This window comes from Notamacropus eugenii, chromosome 2 (assembly GCF_028372415.1).
Source record: "Notamacropus eugenii isolate mMacEug1 chromosome 2, mMacEug1.pri_v2, whole genome shotgun sequence".
Lineage (NCBI taxonomy): Eukaryota > Metazoa > Chordata > Mammalia > Diprotodontia > Macropodidae > Notamacropus > Notamacropus eugenii.
The window spans coordinates 218,094,674-218,113,716 of NC_092873.1; the positions used below are offsets into that span (position 1 = coordinate 218,094,674).

At 38.5% G+C, this 19,043-nt stretch overlaps 2 protein-coding genes and 1 pseudogene across 2 annotated transcripts; 1 reads left to right on the forward strand and 2 right to left on the reverse strand.

The window, feature by feature from the left end:
* The first annotated feature begins 438 nt into the window (after positions 1 to 438).
* LOC140523819 (trace amine-associated receptor 6-like) lies at positions 439 to 1,494 on the forward strand. The gene has a single exon (XM_072638468.1). It carries the CDS (start codon positions 439 to 441, stop codon positions 1,492 to 1,494), a length of 1,056 nt encoding a protein of 351 aa, XP_072494569.1.
* A 5,330-nt stretch (positions 1,495 to 6,824) lies between these two features.
* LOC140523820 (RNA-binding protein FUS pseudogene) lies at positions 6,825 to 8,365 on the reverse strand (annotated as a pseudogene).
* Positions 8,366 to 16,925: 8,560 nt separating this feature from the next.
* Positions 16,926 to 17,945, reverse strand: TAAR5 (trace amine associated receptor 5). Its single transcript, XM_072638469.1, has one exon. It carries the CDS (start codon positions 17,943 to 17,945, stop codon positions 16,926 to 16,928), a length of 1,020 nt encoding a protein of 339 aa, XP_072494570.1.
* Between the last annotated feature and the right edge of the window lie 1,098 nt (positions 17,946 to 19,043).

The following is a 19,043-nucleotide window of genomic DNA, read 5'->3' on the forward strand; positions in this document are numbered from 1 at the left end:
AATAAAAGGTGATTCAGCAGCAGCAGCATCATGTCATATCTCCCAGCTTTTGACAAAGAGAAGCTGTTCAAGGTACAGAACCAGAAGATTAAGAGGAAAAGTTATCATAGCAGCTGGTATGGCATTTCTTCTACTTAAGTGCATCCAAAGTAGATGTGCTCACAGTTAATAATTTACTTTATTCTCATTTATTCACAGAAAACATTGAAAATACAGTTATACATTCATCTTGTGATTACATATATTGCTTTGGAGGTTATTGATGAAACAGGCAAAGATCATAATGAATTCAGATGAGGTGACAGGGAGAAGTTTGGGGCATAAATTTAATTTAAATAATTTTAATTATTTAAATGCAGTGTGTCTTTTTTTGTAGGAGAATTGAGAATTTCATGATCACCGAGAACACATATACTCCAATTTTCTAAGAGAAGAATCATGAGTAGCAGTGCTGAGTCTCAGCCTGCTGCTGGACAGCTCTGCTTTGAAAATGTAAATGGGTCCTGTATTAAAAATCCTTATTCTCAAGGACCCCGTGTGATCCTCTATGTGGTGTTTGGCTCTGGGGCTCTGCTTGCAGTATTTGGAAACCTCCTGGTAATGATTTCTATCTTTCATTTCAAGCAGCTGCACTCTCCAGCCAATTTTCTCATTGCCTCTTTGGCCTGTGCTGACTTTTTGGTGGGAGCCACTGTGATGCCCTTCAGCATGGTGATGTCGATAGAGAGCTGCTGGTATTTTGGGGAGACTTTCTGTACATTTCATAGCTGTGGTGATACAGCATTTTGCTATGCTTCCCTCTTTCATTTGTGCTTCATCTCCATTGATAGATACGTTGCTGTCACTGACCCTCTGGTCTATCCAACCAAGTTCACAGTGAATGTTTCTGGGCTGTGCATTGCTCTCTCCTGGATCATCCCCATTACTTACAGTGGTTCTGTTTTCTACACAGGTGCCAATGATGATGGATTGGAGGAATTAATAAGTGCCCTCACCTGTGTAGGGAGTTGTCAGGTTTATGTGAATCAAAACTGGGTGATGGTAGACTTTTTGTTGTTCTTCATCCCCACTCTGGTCATGGTCATTCTGTACTCTAAGATTTTTCTTGTAGCTAAACTCCAAGCCAGAAAGATTGAAAACACAGGTAGCAAAGGGGAATCTTCATCCTCAGAGAGTTACAAAGCCAGAGTGTCCAAGAGGGAGAGAAAAGCAGCCAAAACCCTGGGCATTGCAGTGATTGCATTTCTGATTTCATGGTTACCCTATTCTATTGATGCATTGATCGATGCATTCGTAGGCTTCATCACCCCTGCCTATGTTTATGAAATCCTTTGTTGGTGTGCTTATTACAACTCTGCCATGAACCCCTTGATTTACGCCTTCTTTTACCCATGGTTTAGGAAAGCAATAAAACTTATTGTAACTGGGAAAATCTTAAAGGATAGCTCTTCATCCATGAATTTATTCTCTGAGCAAGGCAAAGGATTAGAGTAAGCAATTTTATAATATGTCCTCATGTATTTCTGATTTCTGAATGTATGGACAACTGCTACATAATTACAAAGAGAAATATAAAAGAAATAATCTCTTAAAAGAGGAAAAAAGGAAATCATTTAAAATTAGACAGACCAAGTCATAAGGCTTCTTTGTATCTGAATGTGTGGATGTCCTGATCACGGCTTCAAAAGCTCTTGGTGATTTAAATTATGCAGGATCAGCCAAGGGTCTCATATTCTCTACAATGATTTATCCTGGGGACTCCTCAATTGCTTCCTCCAGCCTACTGACTTTTTGTTTCACATGGCCAGTCCATCCAAGCTGGACTACTTGTTTCACTCACACAAAAATCCCTCCTCTGCCTTTTGTGCCTTTGCATGGACTGTCCCCCTCTGCCCTTACTGATTTCCCTCCTTAGCTCTGTATCTTGGAATCCCTACCATTGCCCTTCCAAGCTTCAGCTCAATCGCCACACTCCAGGCTGTCTACATCTCCAGTTGTTAATGCCAATGCATCCCCATCATAAATACACACACACACACACACACACATATATGTATATATAAAATGTATGTACATATGTATATATGCACATGAACATATGCATATACTATACACATGTACATTTATTCATTCTACACATGTATGTATTGTGTACATATAAACGTGTATATGTTCATATATGTTTCTGTCTATGTATATTTTATGTACATATTTATAAGTATAGCTTATATTTATCTATCTTTGAACATTATGTATTCCACCATTACCTCCACACCACATCTCTCTAGAGGAGAATAATTTGAGGACAGGGATTTTCTGGATTTTGTACTTGTATTCCCAGTATCTAACATGAAGAATAGATAGCACTCATTGATTGATTCTTTTTCTGGTGTGAATCCTTAAGCCATTTTCCCTTCTATCCACCCCAGCACCCTTCACTCTTCTACGTTTTCCTCTTCATTCCCTGTTATTTGTGAAATATTATAACACTGTCTACTCTTCCTCAGGCTCAGTCTTTCAGAGGCTAGCTTTCACTTTCCTGTGTCCTTGCCCTGTGTCAATTTCTGCATGAACAACTAGATCACTGTCCCACCAGATTTTCAGCCTCCATATCAACCACACGCAGACCCATGGCATCTTATTAGTCACGTTAGTCTATTTTTTTGTCATTCTTCTTTTGTGATCTGTTCAGGATCTTTTTTTTTTCAAATAAAATCATTCAATATTTGCCTTCAGTTCAAGTAACAACAGCTATTAAAGCCAGATGGTCAAAGTAAAAAATACATACATAAATCAAAAACCGAGATTAGGATTGATTTCTATGAGGCATTTTGAAAATGTGTGATTTGTTTTGTCATTTCAGTCTCACAACAGGTAAATGTTTTCTCACCTCCCAGCATTGAAGTGTGAATTATCAATTACTTGCCATATTTATTGTTGATGAGGCCTCAATGCCTTTCATTAGCTCATTTAGTCAAATCTGCCTTTAAATGTTTTTTTCTAGAATCTCCCCTTTTCATATAATAAAAAATAATTTGTAACTGCATTTTGAGATTTTTTTTTCAGTTAGCTTTCCAAGTCAGTGTTTAACTTGTTGTATCAATTTTTATTGTATAAGAATTATAAATCATTCAATAAATTCAGGCAACAGATACTAGATATTCCTGGTTTAGGTAACAGACACAGTGGAGGATGCAGATAATTATAAGGAATTGTCTCTGTTCTCAGCAAATGCATACTCTAGGTAGCAATAAAAAGGAAGAAACAATGGAAAGAGGGCTAAAGATGGAGTCAGCAGACCTGAGTGCAAATCCTGACTCTGTCACTTGCTATCTTTGTCACCTTGAACACATCACTTTCTAGGCCTCGTCTCCATCTATAAAATATGAGAATTGAACTAGATGACACTTAAGGTTGGTTCCAACTCTAAATCTATGATCCTGTGAAAAATTTAACAGAAATTTTTATGACAAGCATATAAAATATGAATTCAAGGTCTTTTTGGACTTTACCAATGTCTCCGGGTCTTCTAATACTTCCCTAATTAAACCTTCTCTATCATTAAACTTAACTTCTAATATGTTCCTGAAAGTACATATTCATTTCTATATCTACAGGTTTATTCACATCTGTCCTTTGGTTTAGGGTGCTCTTTCCTTCCTTTCTTTTATATATCAAGTACCACCTTTCATTTCAGGCTCAGCTAAAATCCCATCTCATACCTCCCCCTTAGACTAGAGCTTTTTGGGGATCAATCAACCTGACTCATATATATCTGAATAAAAGACAGTGTTAAGCAACATAGAGATGTAGCAATAGCAATAACTTGTTTAAGGTCACATGGATAAAAGTGTTGAACCCAGGTTTTCTAATGCCAAAGCTCTTTTTCATTTCACTGCCTTGGAGTCAGAGTCATAGCATTGCCCTTCCCTGTTCAAGAATTTCTTCTACAAGATCCTGTAAAAGTGATCATTTCCCCTCTGCTAAAATGTCTCCCATGTCCTGGAATCCTGCCTCTGGAGGTCGCCTAGTCCACTTCTGGATGGTTCTGATCATTAGAAATTTCTGGACTGTACTCATACAGCTAGCATTCATATGGTGCTTTAAAGATTGCAAAGTACTTCACAAATATTATCTTATTTAATCTTCATAACAATCCTGGGAAGCATTTTAGAGATGAGGTGAGTTGAGGCAGAAAAGAGATTAAGTGACTTGCCCAGGGTCACACAGCTAACAAGTATCTGAGCTCCAGTCTTCCTAGCTCCAGAACCAGTATTGTTCTCTACTCTAGCTCCCATTGATGCAGCACTTTAAGCCTTATAAAGTACTTTACCCATGTTATTTCATTTTATCCTCCTAACAACCCTAGAAGGTAATTGCTATTATTATCCCATTTTATAGATAAGGAATTGGAAGCAGATAGAGGTTAAGTGACTTGTCCATGGTTACATAGATATTTAGTGTCTGAGGCTGAATCTGAATTCAGGTCTTCCTAACTCCAGGTCTAGTCTTCTATCCACCACATTTCCTAGTCTTATGCCGGGATTGAATCACGATGTGTCTCCTAATTTTCACCCATTGCTTCTCATATTCAGCTCTGGGTCCAAGAAGGAGAAATGGCAGCCCTTTTGACTACAGGATATTCCCCCCCAAGAATACAATACATAAATCTTATTTTTAATAAAACTGTATTTTTAAGAGTAAATTAGAATAATAACCATTATTCATATGGTACTTTAAGGTTTGTAAAGCAGTTTACACATATTAATTCATTTAATCCTCATAACTACCCTGGGAGGCAAGTGCTACTATTTTCCCCATTTTACAGATGAGGAAACTATGGCAAGAGAGGTTAAGTGACTTGCCCAGGGTCACACAGCTAGCAAGTATCTGAGGCAGAAATTGAACTCAGGTCTTCCTGATTCCAAAGAATCAATTCCTCCTAAGTTGAAGTCCAGCCTTCTATCCATTGTGTCCCCTAGCAGCCTTTAACTACATTCAGCTTCAATGCTAGGTGTTAGACTACCAGTTATAAAGAACTGATTCTTGGTAGCCAATAAAAATAAGCTCAAAAACATACCTCACCCCTGTTTTGAAAGCATTGTTTACATTCTCTTACTCATTCTGCTCTGGTTTGTCACTCACTACTTTAACCATACACTGAATATGGACAAGGTATACCTTAATGAGTAAAAGGTTCCATCTGGCTAGGCCATCATCATGAAGGTTTCTACACACTGTGATTGGGGTTGCTATTTCTATGAAAATAACTGCTACGGCAGCCAGGGGTTGGATTTTGTTGTGGTTATTGTTGTTTATTTGTTTTTGTGCATAGGGACCTTACAGGAGTAAAGAGGAAAAAGGCAAAATTCCCCTTGGTGTCTCTTTCATTTGATACTTTAATTCTTATTTCTTATTAACATTTTCAGGGAAGTCTACACATTGGCCATTCCAAATCCCAAACCTGATAACCTTGATTCTTCCTCTTCAATACATCTCATCTCCCTTCCAGGTGGGTTCCTTTGGTTTCCCTCACATAAGCCATGACCTTTCCTGGTTTTGTATCTAAACTAATATTGTGCTGTTCTCCTGAGTCCTGCCTCCCCCACCCTCGACCCGCCACTTCTGCCATCTTGTAAACTATATGAATTCTACCCATCCTTTAAGGCCCAATTCAATCACTCCTCCACAGAGCCTTTTCTAAAAACCCCAACATGCACTGATCTTTCCTTTTTCTGAATTGCTAACATACATGTAGAAATTATCACATAATATTATACTTATTTTTTCTTTAACTGATTATTTGTGTTCATCTTAGTTCCTTTCTTGAACTATAAGCTCCACACACCTTGGAATGTTGTTTAACCCCTCTTTGGGGGAAACTACATTGCACAGCACAGTACAGTCTATGTGTTTGATCCACATTACTACATTCTGACAGACTTTTGGCAGAAATGTATTTTTTTTAATCATTGGACCTCAAGTCAAAAGAATTAGGGTCCAGCTCTAGATTTACCATATTCTACCTGTGTTACATTAGGTAAATATGACTGCTTTGGGTCGTCTTCTTAAGTAAGAGGATACTTAAAATTCTCTAGGTATGTCAGAGGTTTCCTCTTAAGGCCAAATTAATTAATAATATACGTTACCCTATTAAGCACCTACTAAATGCTAAACACTATGCTAAATGCTGGAGATACAAAGAAAGGCAAAAAAAACCAGTTCTCTCAAGGAGCTCAAAGTCTAATGGCAGGAGACAACATGCAAAGAACTCTATACAAACCAAGCTGTATACAGGGAAGATTAAAGATAATAGAAGACACTAGCATTAAGGGGGATCAGGAATTATTTCTTGGAGAAGATAAGACTTTAGCTACTCTATAAATGAGAACCATTTGTATTATTCTACTCATTGAGACTTACTAAAGACAATGTTGGTTTGTCTTTCCAAAAATAAAAAAGGAAAAAAAAATCTTAAAGAAACAGGTTTGTAAATAAAGTAACTTGCAAAGAACCCCTAAGTTTTGCCTTTAATTTCTTATGCATACGATTTCTAAAAACCATACTGCTTCTTAAAAATTGATAACAACAAAAAACTCTTAACCATACACACTATTCTGCTCTCCCTTGGTGGGGAATTCTTTTTCTTTTCTTTCTTTCTTTCTTTTTTTTTTTTTTTTACTAAAACAATGTCATTAATGGGTGTTGGGGGCATGGTTACAGAGTGTGACACAAGGACAGGGAACTGGGTGGGATGGTTACAAAATAAAGGGAACAACCACAGGGTCAGGAAGAAAAGATGGTCCAGAGATGCCTGAGCCAGGCTAATACATCCTCTCCCATATGTCTTTTCTGTGTTCATCCCTTGAGTCCATCTCGCCAGGTCCAAAACCACCTCTGTCCCCTCACCCCAGCCCCCCCTCAGAACCCCCCTCAGTCCCCACCTCTGCCTAGATACTCTCCATGGTCATTGCTACTTCTGCCACCTCCAAAATTACCCCCATATGAGAACCTCCAGGGCCCCCTTCAGGTCCTTTAAGTTTAGGTACCTTATACTGGTTACACTCATTCTTCCAAGAAAAGTTCGTATTTTTACATATGGGATTAGGACACTTCCAATCTCCAGCTCTCTGTCACCCTCCACCATCACCTCCTTCACCAGGGAATCCTCCCCAGCTGCCACCACCACTGCCACCACCTGCAAAGCCTCCACAGCCCATAGATCCTCCATGACCACAACCACCATGGCCATTGCCATCTCCTCTGTTAAAGTCTGCTCTTTGATTAGCAGAGGAAATTTTAATGGCGTTTCCAGAAAAATCTTTGCCACCAAACGAATCGATGGCTGCCTTGGCACAGGAGGGAATCATAAAATGATACTATAACCTCTCCTTTCAGCTTTCCTATCTCTCTGTCTGTACCTAGGTTGATCATAGGCTGCCCTGTCTTCTTATTAGTCTTAATAATGACAATCTACTTGAAGTAATCTGCCACAAACTCAATGGTAACATTCTCACTCAAGCCTTGGAAGAAGATAGAATTGCTATCAGAATTATCCTGGTTAGAGTCATGGTCTGATCTTTGGTCCCTGGGCCCACCAAATTTATTGAAACCACCGCAGTCACTTCTGCCCATTCCACCTGTGCCTCCCCAGCCACCTCCATGACCTCTGGGCTCATAGCCACCACTGCTATGGCTGTAGCCACCACCACCACTGCTGTTGCTGCTGTTGCTTCTGCCACCATGTCCTCTTCCCCTTGGTTCTGCTGGCCAGCCCTGTAACTGCTGCTGCTACCACCTGTACTCTGGTCCTGATTGCCACCACCACTCTCACCACTCACAGATGACTGATGTTGGCCATAGTTACCCCCACAACCCCCTCCACCACCCCCACTGCTACTGTTATACTGGATTTCCCTGATTGTAGAAGCTTTGTCGTTGTTCATAGGAGCTTTGTTATCCACCACAGCCAGACGGCTGACCACAGGCCCCACTCTGGGGCTGCCCAGAGCTACTGCTCTGGGAGTTGCTACCATAGTTCCCCGAAGTACTGCTAGGGAATTGCTGCTAGCTGTAGCCAGGATAGGATGATTGCTCACCATGAGAAGGTTGGGAACTCTGACTGCTGCCATAGCCACTGGTTGAATCATATCCTTGGGGACTAAGTACCATAGTCTGTGTTCTGGGTTTGTCCATAGGAGGAGCCATAGCTGCTCTGACCATAGTCTGAGATATCAGCTGATTGGCTATAACCACTGTAGCTCTGTTGGCCATAGGGCTGACTGCTCTGTTGGGAATAGCATTGTCCAGGCTGGGAAGCCCCATAACTTTGTGAGTCCTGTTGAGTGTCTGTGTTTAAAGCCATATCCATGCACACACACACCTGCTGCCCAGCAACAGAAAATAGAGGGCAGCCTACCACCAAAGCCTCAAGGACTGATGGTGGGGAATTCTTTCAACCTCTTGGGAGAAGTACACTCATCAGTAGGAGGGCCAGGGACTGTGGGTCAAAGATAGGAGGCCAAGTTGAAAGTAAAGAGGTGTATTAGCCTGCTGACGAATCTGCTTTGCATGATAGCAAATCAGGTTCCTGAGGTACAGATTTAATTCTTATAATATTTTAGATCTGCTTAAGTAAAGAAAGAGCCAGTCCATAGCATTCTGTGGCAACAGAAAAGTAAATCATTTCACAACAGAGGGAAAGAAAGAGAAGGATGAATCAAGGGAGAAATGAGACATATTTGGAATACAATAGTAGGATTTTTTTATCACAGTAAGAAAATATTCCCTAATCAAGGGCAGGATACAAGGGAAAGGAAGTAAATACTTATACAGATGTGAAAGCAATCCATTTACACATAACTGCAGGGTTCTTTATCCAAGCAGTTGTTGCTATAGTGGAGGAGACTATGCCCTTCACCATGTCTTTGTATGAGGGTCCGGGAGTTTCTAATATTATGCAAACAGGTGGTTGGGCGATCTTACTCTGGATGTTCCTATTTTTCTCTCTTCAATAAACTCTCAGCCATCTCAAGGACTATCTTCCAAAAGGCTCAGCATAGCTTAACAATGCACCACCTACTTCCCTCTGTCTTCCAACACCTGTTAATGCAATCTTGTGTTCCCTCCCACAAAAAAAATGGTCCACACCTAGGATGCCAAGAGTTAGTCCATGTTCATTTTTTCCAACTTTGCTTATCTGGAATCTTTACGTTTTCCTGATATCTTTAGATCCTTGGGCTCTTTTTTCCATCCTTTGATAGTCTCTGCTCTTTCTTCCTGTAGCTCAGTCTTTTTTACTTTTTATAAAAAAACCAGTTTATTAATAATTACTTTTATTACTTAGTCTATTCTTTATGGTTGTATTTTTTAACCTCTCTTGTGATTCCATTCTCAGTGTTTATAGGCCAAATAATCTGCTCATTTATGAAGTGTTCTTTTTTCCTTTTCAGGAATACTTCAAATGATCTGAAGTACTCTTTCACTGAACATTCCCTTTTTTCATAGACTATGAGGCTCAGGTTGCACGACACTTTCTTTTGGGCTGTAGGTTGAGTGCCATAGTGCCATATCTTTAATATATCAATCCATTCTTTTCTCTGACTTCTTGTAATAAATTATAGATTAATTCCGTGTTGTTCAAGTTGTCTTTCCTCTCTTTAAAGGTCTCTCTGCTGCTTGCTTGGTTTACTCATGAGTTGGATTTGAATGAGGCAGAGCTGCTCAAAGAAATCAGCCTTGCTCTCTCCTCCAGAAGCTTGGGAGTCCAGTGGCAATACAAAGGTAAAGATGACTGGAGATAGCCCAGCCCCAGTCTATTGCTTCTCATGGGAGCCCAGGTTGTTTGAGAGAACAACTCAAGCAATGAGGTCTCTGTTCTGAATAACTTCTGTGGTGTGAAACTGGTCCCACTTCCATTTTGAGATGTCTATCCTACAGGTCTCAAGGAGCAACCAGCACAAATTCCCTCCTTCATACGTCCCTCTGCTTTCTTACATGTTACTAAGTAGAATTGATGCCAACTGTTTTTGTAGCATTAGGGGTGTTTGGTTAAAGTTATTATAGTAACCTTGCACCCCTAGACATAAGACTATCACTTAGGTTATTCCAGCTGACAGGGGAGTGGCTCAGGGTAAGTTCTCTAAGAAGATCTCTGGTATTCTTGATTTATAAGATCCCATCCTTACAAAGACACAGCTTTATCTTATCTTGAAGATTTAACTATCTATATGTCTGGCTTATGATATTTTTGCTTGAAGGTTGGAGTGCTGAAGAAGTTTGGACAACCATCTTGCTTCATAGCTAGGCATTTTTATGCCTGGAATCATAGATAGAAAAAGCACCCTAATTGTGGGATGGGAAGCCAGAGATCCTGGGACACTAATGCAAAATAAGTCAGAGTTCACTCTTGCAGATCACCTGGTAGTTTCCAATCTAATCTAATCCAATCCAATAAGCATTTATTAAATATCTGCTATGTCTAGGACACTGGGCTAGATAGAGGGAAAACAAAGAATGAAAGGAAAAACAAACTCTATTGTCAAGAGCTTCTTTTCTCCTGGGGATATACAATATATATGTCAAATCAAGACAATCTGAGTAGGATGAGAGATTTAACAAGTGAATGAGGAAAATCTTCCTATAAAAGGTAGGAACCCTTGACTAAGTGGTGTCTCTGTCTCTCCATCTTTCTCTCTGTCTCTTTCTCTCAAAAAAATTGATCAATACTTAAAAAAATTCCATGCCTATGAGTCTTCATCTGCCCACTGCAAAGGAACAGGGGAAATGTCTTCTCATATATTTTTTTGAAGACCTAAATTATTAGAGGGGTTTGTTGTACGTTTTTTCAACATTCATTTTTTAATGTTCTGTGGCAATTGTTTTATATGTACATTGTTGTAAACATTAAATATACATATATACACATATGTGCACATATGTGTATATATGTACATGTACATAAGTGTGTGTCTTGCTGACTCTGCTAACTTCCCTTTTCAACAGTTTATGGAAACCTTCATGGCTTGTTATTATTATATTCATAATAATTTTTAAATTTTTCTCATACACATACATCAGAATGACTCCCACACATTAAATAAAGTCCATAAATGAAGTCCTCATAGCAAATATTTACAGTTGAACAACACAAATTTCTACATTGGCCATGTCCAAAACTGTGTCATTCTGCATTTTAAATGTTACCTCTTGAGTAGGAGGTGGTTTCAATATTTCATCTTTAGTCTTATAAGAAATATTTTTTTAAAAGATCTGCTCTCAAAGAAGTCTCTGAAAATGTATCTTCTCTGAAAGGACAAGCTGCCAGTCTTCATACCTTACTGGTGGTGGGTATAAGAACCCAAGGACATATGAAGATGGTTGTGTCCTAGAAGTTCCCTGCACCTGGTATGATTAAGTAAACGATAACATCCTGCTTTACTTTCACCCCTGACTCTGTTAGAACTGTCAATTTGCTAATCACTGAAAGTTTTCATTGACTATTATACTAGACATAGCAGGCTGGAAGATCTGCTTCCAAATGATAGTGTTACCAGTGATCTTGTTGGAAAGTGAAAGAAGGCATAATCCCCTTCTCCTGTGGTTGCTGAGGGGGCATTTAGTATAAGGTCACAGTTCAGTTTGAGGATGCTTTTTTTTTGGCCTGATGGTCATCAGTTTTCTTTGGTTTGGACCTTAAAAGTAATGTCACAGAGTCATTGAATTTTAGAGTTAGAGACCTCACCAGCCATTTAGTCCAATCTATGTCTAAAAGCAGTCCTCACTGTAACATACCCAAAATGTGGACATACATCTGCTACTTGAACACACTCATGGAGATGACCATTTCACTTTGGACAGTTCTCATCATTAGGAAATTGTGTTTTTTGTTTCTTTTTCTTGGAATCAAGCTTACATTTGCCTCTTTCCACCCCTCACTTCTGTTTTTGCCCTTTAGGTCTAGGGTCTGGTTTTAGAATTCTTGTTTACTTTTGGCTCAATTAGAAGCTTTCAGCTAAGTGTTTATGAAATAAACGATTCCATTCATAAATGATGCAGAGAAGAAAGCTGTCTGCTGTGTAGCTTACTCTTTGGGGATATCCTGAAAGGAAAAAAAGGTCATTTCTGACTTTTCATGTGGACTTAGTTTTGGAGCGTTTTGTCATATGAATTGGAAGAAGGCATCTTTTGGTTGTAAATTTCACTATGAGGGCAGTATACATGGGACAAAAACTAGTGGTATTCTTTCTTCTATGACAGTATACAAACAGTTCTCCAGGGCAGGCCTACTCCCTAAGTTTTCTTCCTTCCTTCCTTCCTTCCTTCCTTCCTTCCTTCCTTCCTTCCTTCCTTCCTTCCTCCTCCCTTCCTTCCTTCCTTCCTTCCTTCATTTCTCTCTTTCTCTTATTCTTACTTTGTGTTCCCAATGCCCAGCATAATGTCAGGGACATGTTAGGCACTTGATTGGTTAATTATCATGCATACATGCTAAGCTTCATGATAAAAAACCAAATGTTAAATCTTTGCATTTCTATAGTTCTGAAAACAGAATTTTTCACAAAGTAGGGTATTTTATTTTATTTTGTCTCATTTTTTTTGCTGAGTAAGTGAATGAATGAACCATGTAATTGGAAATTAAGAAACAGTCAAAGTTACATGTGATTAAAATATTGAGGGTGCTTCACCACTCATTAATCCCTAAAGGAGACATTCAGGTCATAAATTCCTATAAATGTGTATAACAACAACAAAAAATTCTAGCCTCTCTGCTCATACTACCCTCCCTTCCCCCATACACATAACCCTTTCAGAGCACCATGACCTTTTGGGTTTTTTGGGGGGGATGACGTTGGCCTTGGATTTTGAACTATAGGGATATTTAGGGACATTGGTCAAATAAGGCAAACGTGTGCAAATTTATTCTGTGATGACTGTGACCAGGTTTACCCATAGGCAGTAAATACAGATTTCCATGTGGTATGTTGTGAGAACAGGAAAGAGTCCCTTCTCTAAAATACCCCAACCTCTCCTTTAAATATTTGAAGGTATTTAGTCTGATAAAAAATTATTGTTGTTTACTCATAGAATAAAAGAACTGGAAGAGATCTTAGATATTATCTAATCCAACCCTCTATACTAAGGCTGAAGCTGGTAAAGAGACTTGCCCAAGATCTTGCAAATTGTTATTAAAAGAGGAAATTCAGGCTAACATCTTTTTTCTTTCTTTTTTATAAACAAATTTCATTTTAAAAAATTGACAAAAATCTGTCTTCTCTCCTCACTACCTCCCTCAACCCACTGGAGGAAAAGAAAGAAAAATAAAACCTTTGTAGCAAATATGCATCATCAAGAAAAACAAATTATTGGATTGACCATGGTCAAAAAAAGATATCTTCTCATTCTGCACCATGAATGCATCGCTTTTGAACCAGGAGATGAGTAGGAGATGAGTATGTTATCAATTCTCTGAAATCATGGTTGGCCACTGCATTGATCAGAGTTCTTATAGCTTTCAATGTTGGTGCTTTTTGCTTACAGTGTTGATGCTGTCATATAAATTATTCACCTGCTTCTGCTCACTTTATTGCATCACTTCATTGCATCACTTCATAAGAGTCTTTTCAGGTTTCCCTGAAACCAATCCCTTCATCACTACGTATACCCCAAGATCATGCCATTACATTCACATACTGTAATTTGTTCATAACACAGAATCACTGGATTGGGGCTCAGAGTGGCAGGTTTGAATAGATGATGACTCAAATTGTACCTCAAATCTGAGTGTAACTGAGAGGTGTCACATGAAGAGGAACCCTTGCTAATTAATTCATAGTTAATAATGGTATAAGTAATAATAATATCAACAAAATTAGAAAATGAGCAAACCAAATTAAAAAAATAAAACTACAAATTCCAAACTATATTTATTAAGAAGAAAAGAATATAACCCTTAGCATGTAAAAAAATATTTCTTTTGTTCTTTATTTTTTCAGATCTGTTTCATATCTATGTACTTAGAATGTGTTGTTGCTATAAATTTTATGTAGATGTATTTTGTAAGTTATGATGTGTTTTCTTCTCTGCATACCACTTTGATCATCTTTCCATATTTCCTCCTATCCTTTGTATTGGTATAACATTTAAGAACAGCAATATTTTATTCAGCTAATATAGTCCAGTTTAAATCAGCCATTCCTTAATTGTATGTGTTTTCTTATACTCTTGCTATCACAAAGTTGCTATGAAAATTTTTGTCCATGTACATTTTTCTTCTCATTTGATAACATCTTTCATTTTTGTACACTGTCATATTTTGCTAAATTCTTCTACAAAAATATTCTACCACCAATGTTACTGCATGTCCCTTTCCCCATAGCCCTGCCAACAATTATTTGTTACTATAAATAATTATTTGTAATTGAGTGTATATAGTCTCATTCCTCAAAATATATTTTTATTTCCTTTATCTGAGAATTAGAGTTTGAAAAATAAGGGTTTTTTTGGTCATGAACTTAGTAACCATCAAAAAATAGATAAATGTATAAATATCAAAATATCAGGAGAGCCCAAGAAATGCCCTTTACCGTTGCAAATCTTCAATTCTTTGATAATTCATAGTCTTTGGCAGTTCCCTATAGCACTGAGAAGTTAAGAAATTGTCTCAGTGTCACACAATAAGAATATATAACAACAATAACAAAAGCTAGCATTTATACAGCACTATAAGATTTGTGAAACACCTTACAAATATGATCACATTTTATCTTCACAATAACCATGGGAGGAGATGCCATTATTATCTCCATTTTACAGATGAGGAAACCAATATAGGTAGAGGTTAAATGACTTGCCCAGGGTCTTATGGCCGGTATCTGAGGCTAAATTTGAACTCCAGTCTTTCTGAGTTCAACTCTGTATCCACTGCTCTCCCTAGTTACTCCTATGTCAGAAGTCAGACTTGATGCCAATTCTAACTGACTTGATCACTATCCATTGCAATATATTGCCTCATCTGGATCAAATGTTCATAGAGGGAAATAAAATGTGAGAAGACTAGAAAGGCAGGAAGGAACCTTGTGAAAGGTTATAAATGTCATAGGATTTTATATTTGATCCTGAAGGTAATAGGGAGACACTGGAATTTATCTAGTAGAGAGAGTGACATGATGAGACGTGATTTTTTGGAAGGTCACTCTCATAGTTAACTAGAAGATGGATTGGAGTGAGAAGACACCTAAGGCAGGAAGACAAACCAGAAAGCAATTTTAATTGTTCAAGCATAACATGAAAACATCCTGCACTAGGATGATGGCTTTGTGAGTAGAGACATAGTGTGTGCAGAAGAAAGACTTGACCACAATTCATATTTCTGGGGTCAGGGTGAGAGAAGAGTTAAGGATGTTACCAAATTTTGAGCTTGGTTAACTGAGAGGATAGTGATGACCTTGACAGTAATAGGAAAGTTTGGGAGAAGTTTGGGGGGAATTTGGCATTTTTAGTAGGAGTCGCCTATGGGACATACAATTGGATATGTCAAAAAGGCAGTTACTGATGCAAGACTGGAGCTCAGGAGTAAGGGTAGGACTAGATATTAAAATCAGAAAATTATCTGCAAAGAGATAAAAAAAAAAGTTAGAGGTCAAAAAATGAACATTGTCTTCACTTACCTGATAAGTCATTAGAAAGATAAATGATTTTTAAGTAGCATTCACAATTTTTTTTCAAAAATTACAATTTTTGAAATCACCTATGTAATTGAAGATTGTTTAATTTTGGACAGGAATGTGATTTGGTACTTGGAGTTGAAAGGGAAATTGCTAAACTCTGTAGTAGGGATTCTTTGTCTTTAAGACAAGTAAAATCCAAGTTTAAAGGAAAAAAAATTATATTGGCAATATGACCAAAGATATCAGATATATAGAATGTCCTAGCTGTTTTCCAGATTAACCAAAGAAGGGATGAAGTGTCTTTCAAAATTGTGAAGTCCGTACTTACTGTGAGAATTGCTTGATGGTAAGGAGAATAATAGGAGGGAGGAAGTTAACTGTCATGCTAAAACCATTGGTTTTAAAGATTAAATTGATTCAGAGTAAGTAGTAGAAATGAGTTTTAAAATGAATGTTCCAGAAAGTAGTAATTCAAAGAGTTGAGTAAAGAACTAGACTATAAAGTGAGAGTGACTACAGAAAACTGCACCAATTTAGAATCAAAGGTGTTAAGAACTGTCACCTCTTATCTTCCTAACCCTCTCTCACTTCACCAGTCTACCAAGTAAAAGTGACTCTCTCATTCCTTCCTCAAATTTCTCAAAGCACTTTGGTTTATATCTATCCTTTTCACTCGTTTTCATATCTTTTGCCTAACAGATTGGAAGTTCCATGAGAACAAAGGCTGTGTCCTATTTACATTTGTATCACTGGAACCTAGCACATTACTTTCCATGTGTGAGAGGATTAATACCTTTTTACTTATTAAATTGAAATGGTCTTTCATTATCTAGTGAGGAAATTAGGAGCAGAAAGATAAATTAGCTTGTCCAAAGTCACACAAGCCTTAGAAAATCCAGGGCTAGAAGCAGGTTCCCTGACTTCCAGTTAATGACTGTTTTTTTAAATTTTATTTTCATCCACAAGATCTTTGAAAAGGAGAGAAAAAGAGAGAAACCGATAACAAAACGTTTATTTTGTCTGGTTGGCATTCTAACAGCATACACCTCTTTTTCCTTCTCCTTCTTTTTCTTCACTCCTACTGAAGTTTTATACTAGGAAAATGAAAACTTACTTTGTTTCTAATTTCAGGATCTTTATTTCCCTGTCCCCAGTTCCAAAACTCTCCCTGTTGACTCTGCCAAGCCTCCTGGTCCGTGATGTTCTGTGATGATTCTCCTTTACCAATAAATGACCCGGCCCCTCCCTTGAGAAAACTGGTCAGTCTTGGTACAAGTCAATGGTAGGGGTCCTAGGGGAAAAGACCTCCTGGCTCAGAATGAGTTTTAAAGCTTTCCTGAACCACCTATAGGAAAAGACATAGATCAGAGGATTGCATGCTGAGTTGAAATAAGCAAACCAGATGAAGATATCAAAGACCAAAGGTGGAGTGATGAAGTTGAGGAGACTGTCCACCAAGGTATCAATGGTGAATGGCAGCCAGCACAGGAGGTAAATGCCCACTGCTATCCCCAGAGTCTTTGCTGCCTTCCTCTCTCTTTTAGAGGCCCCAGTCTGACCCATGTCCTTGCTCATGGTGCTGATCTGCTGGGCCTGCCTGTTGGCCACAATGAAGATCTTCACATACAGGCTAATCATAATGACACAGGGGAAGAAGAACACAGGAAAGTTCAACCAGGCCCAGAATTTATTAAACAGCAGCTGGCAGCTGCCCACACAAGGCATTTCATTCAATAACATGCCCAGTCCTTCCTCCACCACATCAGTGTAGACAAAAAAGGCAGTATATGTTGCAGGAAGCCCCCAGCCTACCACTATGTATCTGAATGACACCTTGACAGTGAACTTGGTAGGATAAAGCAGGGGGTTGCAGATGGCACAATGACGATCAATGGAAATGAAACACAGGTGGAAAATGGAGGTAAGGCAGAAGAGCGTGTCTAGGTAAGTATGCAACCTGCAGAGGAAGTCCCCAAAGAACCAGCAGCTCTCTACTGATCGAATTGTGCTAAATGGAAGCACAAGGAGCCCAAGGAACATGTCAGCCAGTGCCAGGGAGAGCAGCAAGAAATTGGTAGGAGTATGGAGGGCTTGAAAATAGGATACAGCAAAAACTACAAACAGGTTCCCCAGGACAGTAATCAACATACCTATAGCACAGGCCAGGTATATGATCAGCTGGATGCCCAAAGGATGCAGGGATCGATGACAAGACCCATTCACCTGATAGCATAAAGTTACAGGGTGATCTTCAGAACCAAGTTCCTGGAGAGCTCCCATTTTTGGCTTCTCAGCTGAGTCACCTAACCAGAAAATCCAATGCTCAGGCCTCCCTCAGGAGTGCTGCTTTGTCTGTAAAATAAACCAGAGAAAGGGACAGCCACTCCCGTGTCCAAAAAGAGGCCTCCACCTCTTTGAGTGATTGTATTTGAATAACAAAAGTTTCTCAGAATTTGGGGGCATTTTACTCAGTTTAAAAGAGCTGAAAAAGTGACTGAGGGTTAAAATGCAAATACCAAGGAAAAGTCAAGATTTACCTTCCTCTGGGGCTAGAAAAGTAGAAGAATGTTATTCAATTATGAAAAAAGTACCCTATGAAAATCATAGTAGGATTATTAGATCAGATTTAGATCCCCTATTCCAAATCCAAACAAGGAGTCATAACTTTTTCCTTTTGATTGTTTTAACTAAATCAGTACTTGGTAAACAAGTCCCAGACTCACCATTTGAGAAATTAGTGAGGCTGATTCTTAAAGGATCATGTTCAGAGGTTTCCTTCAACAAATATGTCAACCATTACCAAGCCCACTTTAATTACCCCAGCAATTAAAGGATTAGAAATATGATTTCTATTCACAGCACAAGATTTCAAAACCCAGCACTGCTAGGATTTTCAGATTTGAGGTTTTGCTAAGATTAAGGCAGGAAATGCAGATTAATACATCATGGAACAAGGCAATGAAATTCTAAATAAATGGAACTGAGAACCTCAATATTCCTGCTGCTCTAATACTTACCGACGTGAAAATGGCAACCTCCACTTTGGAAGAGTCTTCCTGCCTTCAGTGAGCTCTGTCACATTGTGAATTTCTTTTTAGGGCTCTGCTTAGTCAGATTCATCAATGAAATCCATTCATGAATATATACTTCAATAGAAAGTCGCTCCAGCTATATGGAGTATGGTATCCAATGAGCACCAGAGAGACTCTCGAAGGAATTCCTTTAAGGGATACACTTTCTGTCTATCTAGGCTCAGGTGTTTAAGAATCAAAAAAAAAAAAAAAAATCACAGTGCAACATAAACATCAAGTACCCAAACAATTCAAGCTGGAATTCATCTTTGCTAATTTATTTTCAGGGCAATGCACATGACTTATC

Coding starts and splice junctions, on each gene's coding strand:
- TAAR5 (XM_072638469.1), bottom strand. CDS start 17,945: ATGGGAGCTCTCCAGGAACTTGGTTCTGAAGATCACCCTGTAACTTTA.
- LOC140523819 (XM_072638468.1), top strand. CDS start 439: ATGAGTAGCAGTGCTGAGTCTCAGCCTGCTGCTGGACAGCTCTGCTTT.